Consider the following 21791-nt stretch of genomic DNA (forward strand, 5'->3'; position numbering starts at 1 on the left):
TTCCGATCTTCAACTCTGGTGATGTTGAGTTGGGTTGTGTTTTCAGATTGGTTCCAGTAGGTGACTTTTCGCTGTTCGCCCTGGTTCTCTGGCGAAAACAACGGGGCCTTGTTTAACCGGGTGAGGCCTCAGCCGGCATGAAATTTTGTCATGTTGTACCATCATTTTATGTTTTGGTTTAAGCCAATAAGGATACCATTTGGTCAGCTAAATCCCAAATTGCCAGCCCATCCTCATTCATTCAGTATCTAGGTAGATACCCAACAGGGTGCACCACGAGAAGGTGAGGATTGGGCATTAGGTCAGAAGCCCTGGTCGGTTCTCCGCATTCCTTTAAAGGCTATGTGGAGGTCTCCTCTCAGTTATACAGCTTTGACCCTTAAGCACCCTAACCTCAAGCAACTTAAGCAACTGTAGTTGGGATTGCTAAAAGAATTCGTAGTGATGGGTACACATTAGGAAAGAGACCTATGCAGTTATTTGCAAAAATATAATTTAATACTTCTTTGGGAGAATAATTATTTGATATCCTCCGAGATAATATTTTTAGTTCATCTAATAAATCTATTGCAGAAATATCTTTTTGATCACCATCAGACAGAACAATTTCTAAGTCGAAACAAGCTTTTTTACTCCATCATTATCAAATTTTAAGTTACCAATGTTAAAAAGAAACCCAAAAATTGATTCATATTTATTTAGCTGTTCAAATCTCTTATTAATTGATGTTATTGCTGAATCAAAAATTACATTAAAAAATTAATTTGAAAATGTCCCTCAAAATTAGTAATAGATTCGCGACGACATTCATAATCGAATTGGGGTTTTACACGTCGAGTTCGTGTGCTGTCGTTAGTTGGGAAATCAGCATTTAATCCAATATTTAGAGCAAAGTTATTGGCTTGGTGTTTAACTTTAAAAAAATTATTTTGGCTTCTGTATGTCTCAAGAATTTTCTTTGTGACATCTAATGATTTCAAGGCTTTCATAATATTGCAAGAGATATTTTGCAATTGTTTGCTAGTTGCATTGACTTCACTTAGAATGTCATGCCAAACATAAACTTGAAAGAATTATTATTTTTTTTTTGCTAACGAACTATCTTCCAATTTTGTTTTAATGCCTTGCCCAATTAAGCTGTCATCTTCTGTGATGAAAATTAAAACTTCATGCATTTCTTTTACTTGATTTCGTATTGCTTTCACAGCATCAGCGCGACTTTCCCATCTCGTCGTGCATAAAGGTTTTAAAGTAAAATTTTGGACGTGGTTTAGAACTTCCCATCGATGACTCGATGCGAAGTTCTAAATCACAATGAAGAAAATAAATTATTTTCTATGAAGAAAATAAATTATAGATTGACTGAATAATGTCAAAAAATAAAACCGTATTTACACTGCAGCTTGTTGCATCGCTCAATACTAAGTTCAAGGAATGCGTACAACACGGAACAAAAAATGCTCTGGGATTTTTGTTCCTTAAAACTGCTTGTATCCCTGCATTCTTCCCCTTCATATTTGACCATTTGTCATATCCCTGACCACGGATATTTTGAATATTTATGTTTTTTATTCTAATGATTTTAAAATTACTTCAGCCATACCACTTCCTGTTGTATTATTAATTTTAATAAAATCTAGAAATCTTTCCTCTATTAGAATAATATCTTTGGTTTCTTCATTTTTTTTCTTTCATAGAAACATATCTTACAATTAAGGACATTTGCTCCTGCCGCGAAATATCAGTGGCGCAATCAACAATTATTGAAAAATACTTAGCATTCATTATTTTAGATACAATTTTTTTAAAAAATTTCATTACTCAATATATTAATTATTTCTTTTTGTATACATTTCCCTAAATAATAAACGTGAATTTCATTGTTTTTTATGCGTTCTACATGTTTTTAGAAGTATCTGAATTTCCTCTGAATGCTATGTTTTCTTTTGCAAGAAATTTAATAACCGATATTATGCGTTTTAAAACATGTATCTAGTGTTCTTGTTCTTCTTTGAGTAATTTTAGCTGATATTGATCAATTGTAGTTTCATTTTTTAAATATTTTTCCAAATCAATCCATTTTTCAAAATTATTAAAATGTTCGCGGCGCTGAAGAACTTGGGACGTATATTTCCAATCCAAGATCTTTTAATGATTTCTCAGTTACTCAAAATCTATTATAATGCGGTACATGAAAACTTATTATGTTCATCGCTTAGAAAAAAAAAAGTATCTTTTGATTCAGCAGGTGGACCTCGTTTTACTAATATATCAATTATTGAATTGGACAAGTTTGGCCATAAATCTGGATCGTCAAAAAGCTCGTAATTTAGTGCTGAAGTATTTGTATTTGAAGTCGAAGCTATTGGATGTTCCTCAAGAGCCTGATTTTCATCTAAACACAAATTCGAATTTTCAGACTCATTGTCTGAAAATTCGAATTTGTGTAGAGTTCCCCACTCAGTGAGGAACTCTACAGGAACGTCGCTTTCACTGACTCTTGTTTCTGATAATTTTAAAAATTTCCGCGATTGATTTTCTTGTTGAGCTTGAATAACTTCTCGTTCTGCTCGTCTTTTTCTGTATTGATGACCAGAAAGGATTTTCTTTTTCTTTTTTTTTTTTTCTCTCTGGTCTGCCATTTTTGTCTGTTTCTGAAATAATAAAAATGAAAGTTTATTTGTCATAAAGTATGGATCCAAAACAACGTAAAAATTTTAGAATTGAATCGTCATTTGCCAAGTCTCGCCCCTTTATACAATCATCTTTTATCTGATTTTACTGCATTAAGAAAACCAATAAATTATCTAGTAAAATTAAAAATTACCTTGTTTAATATTAGCGTAAAACTCCGTATAGTAAGTAGTCAATGAGCACAATTTCAAATATATATGCAAGAGTTCGTTAAAAAAATAATAATAAATAAGTTAAAACAAACCACGGCTATAGCTACAAAGAAAATGAAATTAATAATTTATTTAAAAAATCATTACTAAGATAAATCACATATTTAACTACAAGCTTACCTTCATAAATACGAGGTAACAAAATTCATTCATCAAGCTAATAATATCATCATCATCATCATGAATCATGGGCTCACTGCCCGCTGATGTCTGATGCTTGTTTCACTATCTTCTTCCACTTTTCTTTGTCCAGTGCACAGTGTCGCAGTTTTTGTACACCCATTCCACACCAGTCTTTTATATCGTCTATCCATTCTCTGTATGGTCTACCTCTTCTGTTTAAACCATCCAAAATACCAAACATAAATGTCTTTATCTTCCGGTCCTCACTCATTCTACAGATGTGTTCAAATAATTGCAGCTTCCGTTTTATAATCTCCTGCATTAGATTCTCTTTCGGTTGTATCTTCCGATAGAGCTCTTCATTGGTGATTTTCTGTATCCATCCTATTCTTAGAATCTTCCTGTAACAAGTTCTTTCAAATGACAAAATTCTTTTTCTTGATTCCTTATTTATTACCCACGTTTCAGATCCGTACAGTACACCGCTGAAGATGCATGTTTCCAGTACTCTGAGTTTTGTTTGCAGACTGATCACTTTACTTTTCCAGATGTTATCCATGGCCTTCAGATTTGTTCTTCCCTTTGCAATCCTGATCTTTATTTCTTTTTTACAGTCCAAGTCATATGCCAGTTTACTTCCCAAATATGTGAATTGTTTTACATTTTCTATATCAGTTCCATCCACTTGTATCTTTTGTTTCATGTTCTTCTCACCAAATACCATTGTCTTTGTTTTTTCCAAGTTCATAACAAGTCCAAATCTCTTCCCTTCCCTTCCTCATTTAACAGTTTCAGTGTGTTTTGTAGTTCTCTGTCGTCGTCTTCAATAATAACAATGTCATCTGCAAATCTCAGATTGTTAATTCTCATTCCGTGTACAGATATTCCTTTGGCATCTTCTTTCATTTTATCCATTGCTCTTTCTAAATGTGCGATGAAAATGCTTGGTGATATTGGGTCTCCCTGTCTAGTACCTCTGCTTGTTTTAAACCATTTCCCCCAAATCATCACCTATTCTAACTGCTCCAACTGCATTCTGGTAAACATCTTTTAATATAGCTATTAGTTTTTTTTTTTTATCAAGCTAATAATATAATACACACTAATACAGGGATAGCGAACTAGCATATAAGAAAATTTTGTGGATATGTGAACGATTTATAATTATATATAATAACATCTTATACGACTATAATATAGTTTAAAAAAATTGTATTTTTTTCAAAAAGTTTCATATTTATATTATTTATTAATATATCAAATTTTTTATATTAAAATATTAAATTACTAAATAAAAATTTCCTATTATTTTGTTTCTTAAATAAAATATATTCTATTTATAAGAGGATCAAATTTTCTCAATGAAATTTGATCTAAATGTTTTTGTCCCGGGGATTATCAAAATAAAAATAATTATTTGGAGCTTATATAATTAGAATAAAATATAATTATCTTTATAAATATGTATATATAAATTTAATATTTTTTAAAATATATGATATATCCAATTTAATTATTTATTTTTAATTTTTATTTTTTTCTGCCTCCAGTATAATAAACTCTTTGTGACTTTTCGCTTTTTTACTTTTCCGCCTGCGGCAATCGCCCATTCCGTCCCTGCCTCGGGTCGGGCCTGGATAGCACTTGTGGTCCTTTATGCCATTGCTGGATTTGCAGCGAAATTTTTGGATTAATGAATATTATTGAACATTTGGTTCGACATTGTGGGCTATTGACTACCAGTGAGTCTCCCCCCCCCCCCCTCCTGTTTTTTTTTATAAAAACGGGAGAAGAACTATTTGTTCGGAACAGTTTTTTGAGATTTTTCTGCGATATTTGTTCTAGTCTACAATTAGGTGGTAAACGGCAACAAACTTAAAATGTAACGCAGCCTTTAGCTCGACCATTTTGGCTTCTGGCAGTGGTTTAAAAAAATTACCTGTTCAGTATGGTTTGGAGACGTTTGTGTTTTGCAGGGTCATGCTCACTATAGTTTTGATCTCAGGGATGCCGGCTTCTCGGTGAAGCCGGCATCCCTGGATTGTCTGTAGTATGCTGACGTTTGAATCCGCTGTGTGACTCCACGTGGGTAAACCATACATCAAGACTGGCCTAATCAGTATCTCGTACAGCAGCAGTTTAAGTTCTGTGCTTAGACGATTCAGTAACGGGTATGGCTGCCTCACTGCCCTGTTTGCTTTGGAGCAGATGTGATCGATATGAGTTGTAAAGCAAAGCTCTTTATCTAGCTTTTCTCCTAAGTATTTGGCTACTGGTTGCCATGGAAATAGATGCCAAACAGGACAACTTCGCCCTCCGGGGATTCATCATCTTGTGAATAGCACTGCACTGATCTTGTCTGCATTAACACCAATTCGCCATTTGTTGAACTATTGTTCTGGTACCGAGGCTGGTTTTGCACTTTTTCGGTTGCCAATCTAGGTTGCAAGGAGCAGACCATTATTGCAGTATCATCTGCATATTGGGACATGTGGTAATGGAAACTGTGCTTGGGACATCTGCTACATACATAACAACGAGAAGAAATGATAGTAGGAAGAGTCGGGGACGCCGGCAGTGATGTTGAATTCTGTGAGATTACAGGACAGTGTGCATCCTTCTATATACCTATATGAGCCATAGTTGTTATGTATATACAGTCATATCCACTACTACTAAGAGGGTACTTGGATATTTTTAATCAGATAATGTAGATACTATCACAGGTGGGAGGTATATGTGAACATACAGAAATATTTTCTACATCGTTTTAAGTTAAACTGAAAATATGCATTCTGTATTATTAGAAAGAACTATTACTAATCAAATTCAATACCTACTTTGGTCATACAGTTTTTAACCAGAAAATCCACGTTGGTTGTTTAGGATATCAGTATTATATCGAGTTTCTGTTAAAGCAAAAGGTGATATTATCATTTTTGGCAAAGATTGAACTGACTTCTTCAAGCTTGGTGCTGGTCGCAAATTTTGATAATAAACTGACAACTTCCGAGAGTTAAATCATTTCGTGACGAAGGAGTACGATCTCCCAGTAGTTAGAGTACTTCGTCGTGATGTTCAGACCCAATGGTTTCTTATTTTCTAAACAGCTTATAATACTTTCTCTCATTACTGGTTAGACAGCTGTCAGACTGTAGACAAAAACCGGCTTTGTATCTTATTACGACGGCTTGTGTTTGTTCCTTTTGTAGACTTAGAGAAACCACAATAAAGAGTTCTTGGACTAGACCTTAGTTTTGCATTCCACACATAATGAAGAATGAATAACAGATATTCCTAAAGGATTGTACTATTTTCTAAGACCAAGATATCACAATCAAATCAAGTAGATCAAGTAAACAGCTGTACTGCAGACATATTACTATTATTATTACGTGACACCTCCAAGGACTCATCATGGTAGGGAGCTCTGCGCTACTCCACTACTCAATTTTCCAGCTACAGACAACGACACTACTACCATCATCAACACAACGCAATCTACCGCCCACCATCGCAACCACCACTGTAAATTGCAAGTGTTCTCACTGCTGATTTGCATGCATGAAAAAACCAGTTTACAGGGAAAAAAAAATCCTGCTACCTCCATATGAGATCAGTTAACTCACCTTCAATTAATAAAGCTCATATATAAAGATTGCTTTCATCACGACAAGAATGAAACTCAAGCCTTTCCCATTCAAAAGGCACAATGTCCCGCTGTTTTTCAATTGCGGTACAAAGGCGCTTAAATTTAGAAACTATAAGGAAAACAAAATAAAGGAGGCTTTTGTTCAGATGTAAAAGACAGTGAATGACACTCACACACAAAGGTAGGTAAGCTGTTCTCAGATAACAGTTTTTTCGACTTGCAGAGCAGACAGACTTGTCGGAGAACAACATAAACATAATCACATTATCAGCTTTTGCAAAAAATATATTCCGTTACGGCCAGTTGTAGAGGGAGAGATTCTCAGACCGCAAACTTAGCGAAATATCTGTCAAACATGATATCACCACGCATAGGAACAATAGAATCTAGAATCATTTCTAAAGAATAGTTTGTATTTCATTGAAATGATAAAATATATAAATATAGAACCTTCAGATATCTTTCGGCAAGTTTCGATATAGCCAGTCTTTTCATTAACGTACCCAGAAATGACACACTGGATCTACTTATAAATCTTTTCCCACCAAACACTGTGGGACTATTCAAACACTGCATGGAAAGCACTTGTTTCATATTTCAAGAGAAATATTGGGAACAAAAAGAATGACTTGTCATGAGTTCCTCCTTTCTCCAGCCTTAGCCAACCTGTTTATGGAAAATTTCGAAACTAATGCATAAACCTACCAGAAAAAACAAAAAAATTTGCTACGTGATGTCGATAATATTTTCGTCACTTGGTCGGGAACGGTGAATGAGGTGATTGCTTTCAAAGATTATTTGAACAACTTGCATCCAATATAAAATTCACTATTGTACTAGACAGTACAAAAACTTACCTTTCCTTGATATCCTTGTTGAAGTAAACGAAGAGTTAAAAAGGTTATCCTTTTCTGTATACAGAAATCCTACCACAACGGGAAGATTTTTAAATGCCACTTCACACCACCCACCATCCATTGCAAAAGATGGGCATAATTAAAACTTTTCGAGACAGGGCATACAATATATCAAGCATACCAACTGAAAGGAACTAACTGCACTACCCGAAACAGAACCGCACACTTAATGGTTTTAAACCCAAGACGATCAGAAAAATTCTTAATACATTTCCTGCAACTCCCTTACTTAAACTAGATTTCAAGAATGCAGTCGCACTGCCTTACATAAAAAAATGTCCGTGACATTTTTGATGTAAGGCAGTGCGATGTTGTACTTGGGTTGCTCCGCCAGTACAACATAAAAGTGGCTTTTTTTACCTTTACAAAAAATGTCAAGATTCATACATCCACCAAAACCTCCACATCACCCCATAAAAAAACCAAGTGCTATGAGATTCATTGCTCTTGTGGCATTTGTTATGTAATAGAAATCAAGGCTTAATTTTACATCAAGTATGGTCTGCTTTCATCAAAAATTTACCTGCCACAGACTTATTATTATTACAGATTTATTATTACATGACACCTCCAGGGAGTCCAAAGACTCATCGAGGGAGGGCATCTACTCTACAACTCTTCGTCTCATTACTCCACCAACCTTCATTATCTAACACCAACGCCATCTACCGCCGACTACCACCACTGGTACTTTCACAGACAATCATAACATCCATGCCCACGGCGGGATTCGAACCCGCAGCCTTTTGGCGGGAGAGCGGATACGCAAACCACTCGGCCAACCAGGCTGACTTAGGGTATAGCACGCGTGATTCCACAGAACGGGATAGCAACAACTAACAATGTTCCAACAAGAATACAGTAACGAATGTATCATTTGTATTCTGGTTTATCAATTATATAGCAGTTGTGAAATTATCCAAAACATCTAATATGTGTTAATGAGCTTTTATTGTGTAAAACTTTTATGTACCATTACTGCTGATGATGTAAGTCTTACGAAGCACGAAAGTTGTCGGGTTTTAATTGTATTTTTAATAAATTGCTTATATTACAACTTATAATACCGAAAACTGCCTAGAGAAAATTTGGTCATCATTAAAATAGTTGTGAATCATGACTTTTCCAACATGTATAATTCAAATATTTCGTAACATTGCAATGTTTGAAGAAAATCAGTTTCCAATAATAATGACATTTAGCTAATTACTTCCATTTTTTTTTTTTTTTTCAGTCTGGTCAGTCATACATTCAGCTGATTATAATACGATAAACTGTAACATGTAATTTCACTGTCTTATTATATGTTTTGTTTTCTTTTTTAAAGGATCAGACTTCCTCCACGTTCGAAGAGTGCTAATGATTTAAAATACTGTATGTGGTCTGCAACCAGTAGGTGGGGCTTACATATGAGGAGAATGAATAATTCTATTTTGTGTGCGGTGATTTCCTTTGCTTTTTCGAATGTAGTTTTACAAAATTAAACCAAGTATATGTTGGATCACAAGTGACAAACTTCTACGAGACTAGGACGACTAAAAATGGTTGTATTTTAAGTGAATCCAAATTGGTATGTTTGTGGACTGTAAGATGACTTTGACACAGTTGAGGTGAGGTTTGGTATAGATTTGGGAAATTGTGGTTTTCAACAAAAAAATAAATAAATAAAAATAAAAAAATAAAATAAATAATAATAATATAGTAGTTTCGGTTCATGTTGTGTTAATCAGATTTACTTTTATTTACCAAAATTATAAGCAATTGGCGATAAGAAATGGGTACCCTACGGAAGTTATGTGTGGAAAATTTTTTTTCTTATGTATATTCATTGGCGTAACAATCACTACAACTGCGTGCCTACTAATGTGCTGTTTATTTATTGTTATTATTATATTATTTGAGGATAGCACTGGTTGTAAAATTTTCAAGAACTCACCAGCCCTAAGATTATGTCATGCTTTTATTTGAATTGTAAAACTCCCAACATCTCGATTATTTGAAATAATCTCATATCAGATTATAGGGTTGTATGTTGATCTTATTTACAGTATAAAATTTTTCAGATGGTAATTCGTACATAGCGTACCTTTTAAAAGATCACCATTGATAGCATTGGTAAATGTATGCTTTAAAAGTGAGCATCATCCCACTTTTAGCTATTCTGCTTACATGTTATTGTAATAGGTAGCAGCCACCATCTATTACAATAATATGTAATGTGTGTAAAGCAGCCAGCCCATACTCCAATATTGGCTAGTTGCTTTAATATTTAAGAAGATGAAGTACTGGCATTTCACCTTGGTGAAATAAAAGTAATCAAGTTTAAAATGTTTTGCACTCATTTGTCATTGTCAGTTCACTCTAGAGGCTGACCATATGACTTGCTATGGCATGCTCATATGATAGAACATATTAGCATTCTCTTGTTTTGTATTACACACCATAATTAACCTAACCATAGGATTATAGATCTACCAAGAAGATTATATTATTGTGTAAAACCACTATGAATTGAGCACAGTATCAAAAAAGAATTTAGTTAAAATCCATTATGATCTTTTCTGTTTATATGTACTTTTTTTTTGCTTAAAATTCATTTATAAACTACTTTGATAAACTGCCCCTTATTTCTTATTTATTTATTTTTATTTATTTATTGTGTGTGTGTGTGTGTTTTATGTCTTATTACAGGTTCACCAGGGCATACTTCACAAGGCCTCCCTGCCTCCCATAAACTTTTTCACACACTCAGTGGATTTCATGTTGAAGAGGATTAGATGCGATCTGAGAAAGGAAGCAAGCCTGTTTACTAAAAATGAATGCCACCTTATTTTGTTTGTGTTTCAGGATTGAAGCAGTTTTATCTCTGACATTCATAATGTATAAGAAATGTTTCTATTTCTGTATAATCTTCAGAATGTTCTGAAGATTATACAAAATACTGCAGATTACATAGAAAAGAGACGTTCCGTAGAACTTCTCTTTTCTGTTGCAGTCTACTACAGCTGTTTACAGTTAATTTCCATGTAAGTTTGTTGTTCTTCACTTTGTTTCTTACAGTTGTGATTATACGTTTTTGCTCTTGATATGGCACACGAGTTTTCTTTTTGTATGCAGTATCTGTTGCCCATTATTTTCATCCAGGAGAGTAGTTTTTCAGTTACAGTATAATTCTGGGGGTGATTGTTTTTGAGATGCTGTTGCCATTAGACATAGAAGATTGCTGTTGTAGTTGTGGAGGATGATTCAGTTAATTAGTAGCTCTTCTCCCTCTCACACACTTGCTGTTGCCATCTTATGGTGTATTCTTTCCAATTGTGCCATATTATCTGGCTACTCTTATATGAAAATATGACTTCTGCATTACTTTGAACCTTAGTATCACCTCTAGATCTGGCTTCCACTGATGAGACCTCAGTAAAGGTTGAAACCAGTCTGGGTAGTGACCCTTCCCCATAATGCATAGCATTATGCATGTCCGCAAGGATATGTGCTTTGCATTATGGGATAACAAGGCAAGTGATATGAAGTCATTAGCTTCTATATACGAGTTACCCCAGTCCTGAAAATACTTCGGGTGCAAACTTTGTTTGCTTACACTTGGATAAAGGATTAAACCAAGTATATTAATTTCTTGGTATTTTTAATTTATTGTGGCATATTATCTGTTTATATTCCTTCATTATTATATTCAGTGGGTGCTTAACTCGCTCACATCATTCGTCTACTTTCTCTCAAGCTCATAAACATACAAGCAGCTGCTAGTAAAACATCCATTGCGACTCCAAACATGATGAACCAACTACTCATTTACCTCTTTCATTTTTTCTACCTTTATGCTGTAGAACAGTCTTCCACACACAGTTTTTCCTAATCATTGGCACTTCCATTTATTCCAAAAATATATGAACAAGGTCCTTCTTTCCTCTTGTCCACTAGCCCACATATGTAATACTAATGTGCTATAGCTTTACTGACCTCTCTGCAATCTTTTTTTTTTTTTTTTTTTAGTCTTGATGCTAGTCATTTGGAATGCTGAAAATTTATTTGGGAATTCAAAAAAGAGCAAAAATAGACAAAAAAAAAAAAAAAAAAGACGAAGAAAAAATTACAGCCCTAATAGATGAAAGGATGCACATAGTTTGTAAAGAGTAGGTCTTGTCTTAGTAACTTATTCACATTTTATAATAAATTGATAGCAGAATTGGGTAAAGATAATGGCTACACCATAATATAGTTAGTCCACAGATTAGACACCCTTCGACACTTCTGCGCATGTCACAAAAAGGAGAATCCATTCCGATAATAGGGTAATCAATCCGTGTTGCAGGATGAGTTGTTTATTATTACACGTCTGAAAATCAACTTCTGTTTTTATGATCATTGTAGTTAACTATGTTGCTTGTATAACAGTTGGAAAAATTTACCTATAAAGCATGTGATTTCACGTGTTGGTGACCAATTCATACGTCCTTCATTTCTTTCTTCCCCTTCAGCATGAATCGACTCTTCTTGACAAGTTTCCAAGTGGAGATCTCAAAAGTGTGGGCATACTATACTGCTCGACTTCCAAGGCATTTGATAAAATACCACATGGAATACTATTACAAAAGCTGGAACAAATGGGAATGAATATTAGGCTAGTAGCATGGATAGGGGTTGCTGACAGATGGACACTAGAGAGTACATAGTGGAGTGGAATCTAGGAGAATGATGGTGACTAGTGGATTATCTCAGGGTTCAGTACTAGGGCCACTACTACTCTTTAATTTGTATATCAAAGACAGAGAGAAAGATTCAAGAGAGGATTTTCAGTTGTTTGCTGATAATGCAAAGCTGGGGAGAGTAATAGCTGATAAAGGTGATGTAGATATCCTGCAGGATGATTTAAATAAATCTGCATTGTGGGCAAAGGATAATGTTTATCAATTTAATATTACAAAATATAAGGTGCTGCACTTCAGGGTGAAAAGGTTGCATATGGTGTATCATATTGATGGTATTGGATTGCAGGAAATTGATGAGGCTAGGGACTTGGAGATAATGGTGGATAAAGAGTTAAAGTGCAGAGGGCATATTGCAAAAGTAGGTAAAATAGCTGAAAGGGTTACTTGGATGTTGAACAACATGCTAACAAGTAAAGATAAGGAAGTTATTATTCCCTTTTATAAGGCTATGATTCAGTCACTTTCAACTACTGTGCAAAGATTTAGTCACCTGGGTTTCTTGGAGACTAGGAGGTGGTAGAGAGGATTCAGAGATGAGTGACCAAGATGGTGATAGGTCTGTGGAATACTCCCTACAAGGATGGGTTGAAGGTTTGTGGGTTGCAAAGTTTAGTTGATAGGCTGAAAGAGGAGACATGATAGAAAATTTAAGATATTAAAGGGGTTTCATAGAATTGATGCAAGTGAAAATTTTCAATAAATGACAATAGTCAGGGAACTAAGGGCTATCTGTGGAAGTTTGGTAAGAGTGTGGTTAGTAGGGGTGTGCAGACCAGATTTTCTGCATGGAGAGTGGTTAGTGGAATGGAACGGATTGCCAGAATTGGTTGCAAGTTCCCTGATGGCGAATGGAATTCAAGGAGAAGTACGATTCGATTTTTGTGTGTAATGGTTAATTTGGGTCTCCCGTAATGTCTCCAGACTCGATGGAGATGCCGTTAAAAAAAAAATAATAATAAAATAAAATAATAATAATAATAATAATGTTTGTGACAGGGGTAAAAGATGAAAATGGAATATTAGCCACAATAACCATTATAATTAAAGTTTAGCTAAATTGGCCAGTGAATATACTATCAAAGATGATGTAAAATGTGCACTTACAAAAATGGAAAAGAATCTGGACTTTATGGAATACTGTTAGGGATGTGGAAACTTAAGGGAATCTCTTGCATATAAAACTAGTAGGATTTACTGAGTATTTAATAACAGGAAGAACCTCTAAAAATTGGAATACTAGAAAAAACATTCTTTTTTTGATGAAAGGTGATGAAACTGACATAAAAAATTATAGACCTATAACTCTTCTCCCAGTACTTGATAAGTTTTTTTACAAAAATTGTAGATGGCAGAATAAGCACTATATTAAATTTCCATCGGTACAAAAGTACAGGCAGGATATGTGCTTTGGTTTCAGAGCATCCTTAACTTTAGATCATTTATAAGCCTTAACTCAAGTAATTGAAAAAACAAAAGAATATAATATACCAATTTCATTAGCTTTCATAGATTATGCAAAAACCTTCGATTCAGTAGACTTACGTGAAATGCTAGAAGTTTTAAAACATATAGGAATAGATGATATTAATCATCTATTCCTATGTTAGTATTATACTATACTATAACTTACTATAACTCATATATATCAGATTCAGCAGTACTAAATTTAAATGGAAAAGAAAGAGAAAGAAATAAAAAGAAAAATCATACAGGGAGACTATCACCAAAATTATTTGCTAAAGCTCTTGAATATGCTATGAAAAAACTGAACTGGGAGAAAAGAGAAATGAATATTTAAAAAACTTTCACGACTTGCACACGTAACAAAACATCCAATTCCTGACATATACTCTCAGGTGTGTACAGGGTCTTATGATAGTTGTACATGAAAAGTACATCATTATTAACTTCCTATCAACAATTTTTCATCAGATTAGCCTGTTATATCACCATTCCAGACTTATATTAGACACTAATGTGGGAACAGAGGTGGATGAACTGGAGGTTCTTAGGATATTGCAGAATCTCAATGTAAATACAGCTGTGGGATTAGATGGGATATCAGCTAGAGTTTTGCAAGAATGTGCAAGAGAAGTGCCAATCCCTTTGATTAAGCTGTTTAATTTAAGTCTCATCTCTGGTAGAGTTCCAAGGAAGTGGAAAGAGGACAAAATTGTTCCTTTGCATAAGGGAGATTCTAAGACTACAAATTATAGGTCAATCAGTACCTCAGGCATTGTGGTAAAAGTACTACAAAAATTGGTGAAAAAAAGAAAATTCAAGAATGAATAGATAAAAATATGATACTATATGAAGGTCATGTTCACAAAGTCAACATGGCTTTGTGAAGGATCGGTCATGCCTTTTAGTAATTTACTCATTTTTTATAATAGAGCAACAGCTGAGTTGGATAAAGAAAATGGCTACACAATAATTTTGCTGGATTTTGCAAAGGCATTTGACAGAATACCACATGAAACACTGTTATGCAAATTAAAACAAATGGAGATGGATATGACACTGGTTAAATGGATGAGAGGGTGGCTGCTGAATAGATATCAAAAAGTAGTATGGAGGGGCAGAATCAAGGCAAAAATAGGTGACTAGTGGTGTGCATCAAGGTTCGGTGCTGTTTAATTTTTACATAAATGATATAGGAAATAACCTGCAAGGGAATATTCAGTTGTTTGCTGAGTAGAGTAATAGTTAATCAAGGCGATGTGGAGAGCTTACAGCATGATTTAAATAGGCTTTCAGTATTGGCAAAAGTTAATGGGTGTCAGTTTAGTGTCAAAAAATAGAGTTATCCATTTTTGGATAAATTGACTACAATCTGTATACCACATTGATGGCACTGTACCTCAGGAAATAGATGAAGCTAGAGATTTAGGGTGGTGGTAGACAGAGTTAGAGGACACATATTGCTAAGGTTGGCTAAGGTAGCCAAGAATACTTGACTAGTGAAGAACACTTTAACAAGTAGAGATAAGGAAGTTGTAATTGCTCTTTATAAGGCCTTGATGTGCCAACATCTGGATTACTGTGCTCAAGTCTGGCCTCCTGGGTTTCTTGGGGAATGAGGAAGTGGCAAAGAGGAATCAGAGGTGAATGACTAAGATGGTTAGTGGGTTGTGGAATGTTCCCTATGAGGATAGATTGAAGGTGTGTGGATTGCAGAAGTTGGTTGATAGGAGACAAAGAGGAGATATGATAGAAACATTTAAGTTCTTTAAAAAATTTTATAGGATAGATGCAGGGGAAATGTTTCAGCACTTGGTTAGAGGGACCAGAACAAGGGATCATCCCTGAAAGTTAAATAAAGGTGTGGTTAGTAGGGATGTGAGGACTAGATTTTTTGCTTGGGTTGCCAGAGTCAGTTGTGAGTGCTTTGTCTGTTAATGGGTTCAAGGAGAGGTATGATAGATTGGGTCTCCCATGATGAGTCTTCAGACTCCATGGTTGTGCCCATATTATAATAATATATTTGTCTTCTAAGGCTTTTTACTGTATCAATCCACCTGTATCTTAGTCTTCCTAGGGGGGATTTTTCCTGTCATCCTGACAAAAAATGCTTGTTTAGCTAATCTTTCTTCTCCTCTTCTGTTGTCCATACCACCTGAGATTAGATTCATTCCTGAATGCTAACAATGTCAAGTTCTTTTCTAATAGCCTCATTTTTAATATGATGCTACCATTGATGCCATCTGTTCACTCTACTAATCTTTCTCAGAACTCTCATATCAGAGGTCTCCAGTCTTTGATCAAGTATTTTATTTGTATCCCACTTCTCAGATCCATAAATTAAAATTGGTTTGAGCATTGTCTTATAGCTTAGTATTTTGAATAATCTCTCTCTCTTATTCCATATAAATTTATTCAGCTGACTTCTTACCATACCAGCTTTGCTACTTCTGCTGTCTGTTTCTAAATTTAAATTGCCATCTTCACTAAAAAAAAATTGTGCCTAAACAGCTGAAGTGTTTTACTTGTTCTGTAGGTCCTCCAGTCAGGATGCAGTTGATATTTTTAATGTTTCTGCCTATTTTCATTTTTTCTTTTTATTGCTGATTGTCATACCAAATTTATTACAGCAGTTATTCAATTTGGTCAGAGAATCCTGCAGACTTGTCCTGGTTTTATTTAGGAGTATAATATTTTTATTATTATTATTACGGGCGGCTTTAGGGAGTCCTTAGACTCATCAAGGGAGGCCCTAAACATCATGTCCACACAACTATACAACATTCTCACAGTATCTATCATACCTTGCCTTGAACTCACTCACCGTTCATAGCACCCACAACAGACTCTGGCAACTTATTTCACTCATTTACCACTCTAAAAGTAAAGAACCCAGCTCTAACACTATTGCTAACCACACTCTTGCCCACCTTCCATAGGTGTCTTCTAGTTCTCCCACCACCAGTCCTGATCTCAAAAATATCCTCTGAATTAATCCTATAGAAACCCTTTAGCAATTTGAATGTCTCAATCATATCTCCCCTTTTCCGCCTATCAACTAATTTCTGCAACCCACAAATCTTCAACCTGTTCTCATAAGATTCATTTCATAGACCTGCTATCATCTTGGTCACTCGCCTCTGGATCCTCTCCACCTCCTCCCCAAATCTGCATAAAGTAAAGAGCTGAGACTAACATAACCAATCTTCTTGATATCAGTTTTAATTCCACTTTCCTTCATACTGTGATCTATATAAATGATGAATAACAGTGGAGATAAGGTACACCCTTGTTGCTCACCTAACTTAACATTCAATCATCTTCCTGTACTTCAATTCTAACTGCTGATTGACCACTCAAACAGAGACTATGTATTGCTTGATATAATGTGCCATTTAGATGATATAACTGGAGCATTTTGAACAACTTTGTTCTTGGCATCTTGTCATGTTCCTTCTCCAGATCTATGAAACTTATATATAGATGCTTGTTATATTCCCACGATTTCTCCACTATTTGTTTTAAAGTGAAAATCTGGTCTGAACCCAGTCTGTTCTGCTCCAAGCTTCTTCACCATTCTTCACCATGCGTAAATCTTGCCAGTAGAGAAATGCTTCTGTAACTCTTACATTCAGTTTTATTTCCTAAAGCCATCTGCAGTCTTTAGTATTTCTGCTTGAATATCATCTGTACCAGCTGCCTTTCCACATTTCAGGTTTGTCTTCCCATGACTTTTGTTTAGCTAATTTTACACAGTGATTTTCTTTCTTTTATTTTCTCTGTATTTCCTAAGAGCACAGGGTGACTTACTTGCTGAGAACTTTTGATATGCTTTCTTCTTTTTTTTTTGACTTCCTCTTTTAACTTGATGAGTCAACAATAGAGTTATGATTCTTCTATCCTTGCATATTACATGCCTTTCTACCTAAATCAATCAGTTTTCTTTAGGGTTTGTCACTCTATCTGCAAGGTTTGGTTTTTAGTTTCTGTCTTTCTTGAATAATGTTTGTGTATTTGAGTCTACAGTTCACATCTGATGGATTTTCAACTTTGGTTCATTACAAAATTTTCTTATACATCCTTCTTTTCAATATGAAGTTTAGCTTTATCCTGCTCAACACTAATGGTGATCACTTTCTATTTCAAATCCTTTGTATACTCTTGGATTCTGAACAAGTGGAAAAATATCGGTTGACAATAACATAGTCAACATCTTCTCTCAAAGGGAATTTGTGCACATTTTAATGTTGGAACATAGTGTTAGTAATAACTAGTCCTTGTCCTGAGGGGTGCTTAAGGGTCAAAGCTGTATAACTGAGAAGAGACCTCAACATAGCCTTTAAAGGAATGCAGAGAACTGACCAGGGCTTCTGACCTAATGTCCAGTCCTCACCTTCTTGTGGTGCACCCTGTTTGGTATCTACCTAGATACTGAATGAATGAGGATGGGCTAGCAATTTGGGATTTAGCTGACCAAATGGTATCCTTATTGGCTTAAACCAAAACATAAAATGATGGTACAACATGACAGAATTTCATGCCGGCTGGGCTGTCGCCCGATTATTCAAGGCCTCTGTTGTTTTCACCGGGGAACCAGGGCAAACAGCAAAAAGTCAGCTACTGGAACAAATCCTGAAACACACCCCAACTCAGCTTCATCAGAGTTCAAGATCAGTACTATCAACATAAGAAGCCTGAATGGCAAAGAAATGGAACTAGCTAAGGAATCAGAGATAAGTATCAGAGTGACATAATTGGGGTGAATGAAAAAAAAAAAAAGACAAAACCTGGTGAGATCTTTCTTAGCAATAAATACAAAATGTTATATTCAGGCGGTGACAATAAAGGAAAAGAAGCCATAGTATATTCAACAGTAAAGATGAGGCTAATTTTGAATGGCAGGCAATATCAAGTAGAGTGATGTGGGCACATATCAGAATGGGGAACTGGACAATGAGATTTATTTGTACCTATGATCCCACAGAAGGTTAGACTAAGGTAGAAGTGGAGGAATTTTTTGAGGCTTTAAAGAAAGCAGCTGACACAATGAAAATGGAAAAGTTGGTTCCCTTGTTGGGAATCTAAATAGCAGAGTGCGTAATGACTGTCATACACACAGAAATATTTTGGGAAAATTTGAAGAAAAGAGCAAAGCTAATAATAATGGCAAATACCTGTTGGATTTCTCTGCAGCACATGGACTGGTTATTACTAACACAATGTTCCAACATAAATATGTGTGCAAATTCATATGAAGAGAAGAGGCAAGGAAAAAGAAAAGTCTCATTGATTATGCTATTGTTGATAGTGATGTTTTCTCACTGGTGCAGGACCCTAGAGTGTACAGAAGATTTGAAATCGAAAGTGATCACTTCAGTTTCAGTGAAAAGAAGAAAGCTTATCAAAAGTTTTGTTAAGCTTTATATGGCAAATAAATCAGCTTGTGCTCTTAGAGAATACAGAGACAAATGCTAGAAAGCTAAACGTTGTGTAGAACTAGCGAAACAAAAGTCATGGGAAGACTGGTTAAAAACATATAAAATAAATATCAAGAAAGTGGCAAGATATTCTGAAGGTTAGTGAAAAAGCTTAGAAATAGAGGAAAGTGCTGTAAAAGGAATTAGAGATGTTAAAGATGACATGAAACTGGAGAGAAAGAGATCATTGATGTATGGAGTAATTACTTCGAAAAATTGTTAAATGAAACAATCAGTGACAGCACAATGGTAAAAAACACTCAACAGCCATGCAATCAAGAATACATATCCATACTTGAAGTAGAAAAAGCCATCAAAAGCCTGAAATATGGAAAGGCAGCTGGAGTAGATGGTATTAGAACAGAAATGCTCAAGTATGGAGGTATAAAAGTCTTACAGTTGCCACACTGCATAGTTCAGAATGCCTAGACAGAGGGACAAATTCCAGATGACTGGAGTAGAACTCTCATAGTACCCATATAAAAAAAAGGGAAATAAAACCAAATAAGAATTACAGAGGTATTTTTCCCTACTGAGTGTTCCTGGTAAGATTTATGCAAGTATACTTGAGAAATGGTTGAGAAGGATTGTGGAAGGGAAGCTTGGTGAAGATTGCATTCATGCCAAATAGAGGCTGTCAGGATCAGATTTTCACTTTATGACAAATAGTTGAGAAGTCATGGGAATATAACAAAGATCTGTATTTAAGTTTTGTAGATCTGGAAAAGGCATGTATGGTATCAATGGAGCATTATATCAAGCAGTACTTAGTCTTCATTTGAATTGTAAATCAGTGGTTAGAATTGAAGAAAGTACAGCAAGATGGTTTAATGTTAAATCTGTTGTCAGACAAGGATGTACATTATCCTCTCTATTATTCATTATCTATATGGATCACATTATGAAAGAAAGTGGTATCAAATCATCAACAATCAAATATTAAATTAAAAAAGCCGGCCTGGTTGGCCAAGCGGTTAGCGTATCCGCTCTCCAACCAAATGGCTGCGGGTTCGAATCCCGCCGTGGGTATGTATGTTTGTGATTGTCTGTGGAAGTGTTAGTGGTGATGGTAGGTGGTAGATGGCGTTAGTGTAATTGCGGTTAGTTGTAGTTGGTGGATTGAGTGGTGGAGACAGAGAGTAGTAGAGTAGGTGCCCTCCCTCGATGAGTGTTTGGACTCCCTGGAGGTATCACGTAATGATAATAGTAATAAAAAAAAATGATATCAAAATTGGAGATGTTAATGTCAGCTCTTTACTTTATGTGAATGATGATATACTTCTAAATAAATCTGGTACAAGTCTTCAAGATTCCCGGACTAAATTGAATAACTGTTGTAATAGATATGGTATGAAGGTCAGCAGTTGCAAGGCAAAGACAATGAAAATAGGCAGAAACATTGAAAAGATCAACCTATAGAACAAGTAAAACATTTCCACTACTGGGGCACAATTTTTAGTGAAGATGTTATATTAAATATGGAAATAGAAAATAGAATCAATATTGCTGGTATTGTAGGAAGTCAACTGAATAAATATATATGGAATAAGAGAAAAATTAGTCAAAACACTAAATTAGCTGTACACAATACAGTGTTGAAACCAATTTTAACTTATGGATCTGAGAGCTGGATTAGAAATAAAACACTTGACCAAAGACTAGAGACTGCAGATATGTGAGTCGTGAGAAAGATTAGGGATATGAACAAATGACATCAATGGCAGTATCATTGATGTCATCAATGTCAGCAGTATCATATTAAAAACAAGGATATTAGGAAACAACTTGACATTGTTAGCATCCAGGAATGTATTAGCATAGCTAATCTCAGGTGGTATGATCACTTATACAGAATGGGAGAGGAATGATTAGCAAAACAAGTGTTCTCTGCCAGGTGGGCAGGAAAAAGACCTGGAAGAAGAGCAGGATATAGGTGGATTGATGCAGTAAAAAGTGTTTTAGAAGACAGAAATATAAGATCTGATAATGTTGGCGTCTTGACAGGTAACAGATTGATTTGGAGGAAAATTGTAGATAGGAAGTTAGTAACGATGCAAGTTTTTCATGTAGTACTATCATATCCTGTACACCCTTTGAGAGTACGTGTCAGGAATTTAATGGTGATGTCTTGAGCAGAAATCTAGCAGGTACTTACCATTATTATTAGCTTTGCTCTTTTTTCCATATTTTCCCAAAAGGATGACTTCCGATAGCGATAGTCTGAAAATTCCACATTGCCTTTGGGATTATGAATTATTAAGGTATCCAAAAAGGATAGCTGGTTATTGGATTCACATTCAATAGTGATATCAACTTGATACGAGGAATTTATTTTCTCTAAGAACTGAAGTAATTCTAACTCAGAGTTGGCCCAGCGTGTGCATATATATATATATATATATCATCATCATCAAATTCCTGCCATGTACCCTCAAGGGGTGTACAGGATATGACAGTACTACATGAAAAAATTACATCATTACTAACTTCCTATCTACAATTTTCCTCCAAATCAGTCTGTTACTTGT

The 21791-nt window shown here is 35.1% G+C and overlaps 1 protein-coding gene across 1 annotated transcript in view; it reads left to right on the forward strand.

The window, feature by feature from the left end:
- The first annotated feature begins 8993 nt into the window (after positions 1-8993).
- The window catches only part of LOC150107869 (uncharacterized), a 69445-nt gene continuing 56647 nt past the window's right edge, over positions 8994-21791 (forward strand). The window contains exon 1 of the mRNA XM_090415399.1: positions 8994-9208. Coding sequence (XP_090271525.1) covers positions 9171-9208 — 38 coding nt within the window. The 5' untranslated portion in view covers positions 8994-9170. The remainder of the gene's footprint in view (positions 9209-21791) is intronic.

Source organism: Typopeltis vanoorti, chromosome 3 (genome assembly GCF_054136105.1).
Source record: "Typopeltis vanoorti isolate ZY-2024b chromosome 3, IOZ_Tvanoo_1.0, whole genome shotgun sequence".
Lineage (NCBI taxonomy): Eukaryota > Metazoa > Arthropoda > Arachnida > Uropygi > Thelyphonidae > Typopeltis > Typopeltis vanoorti.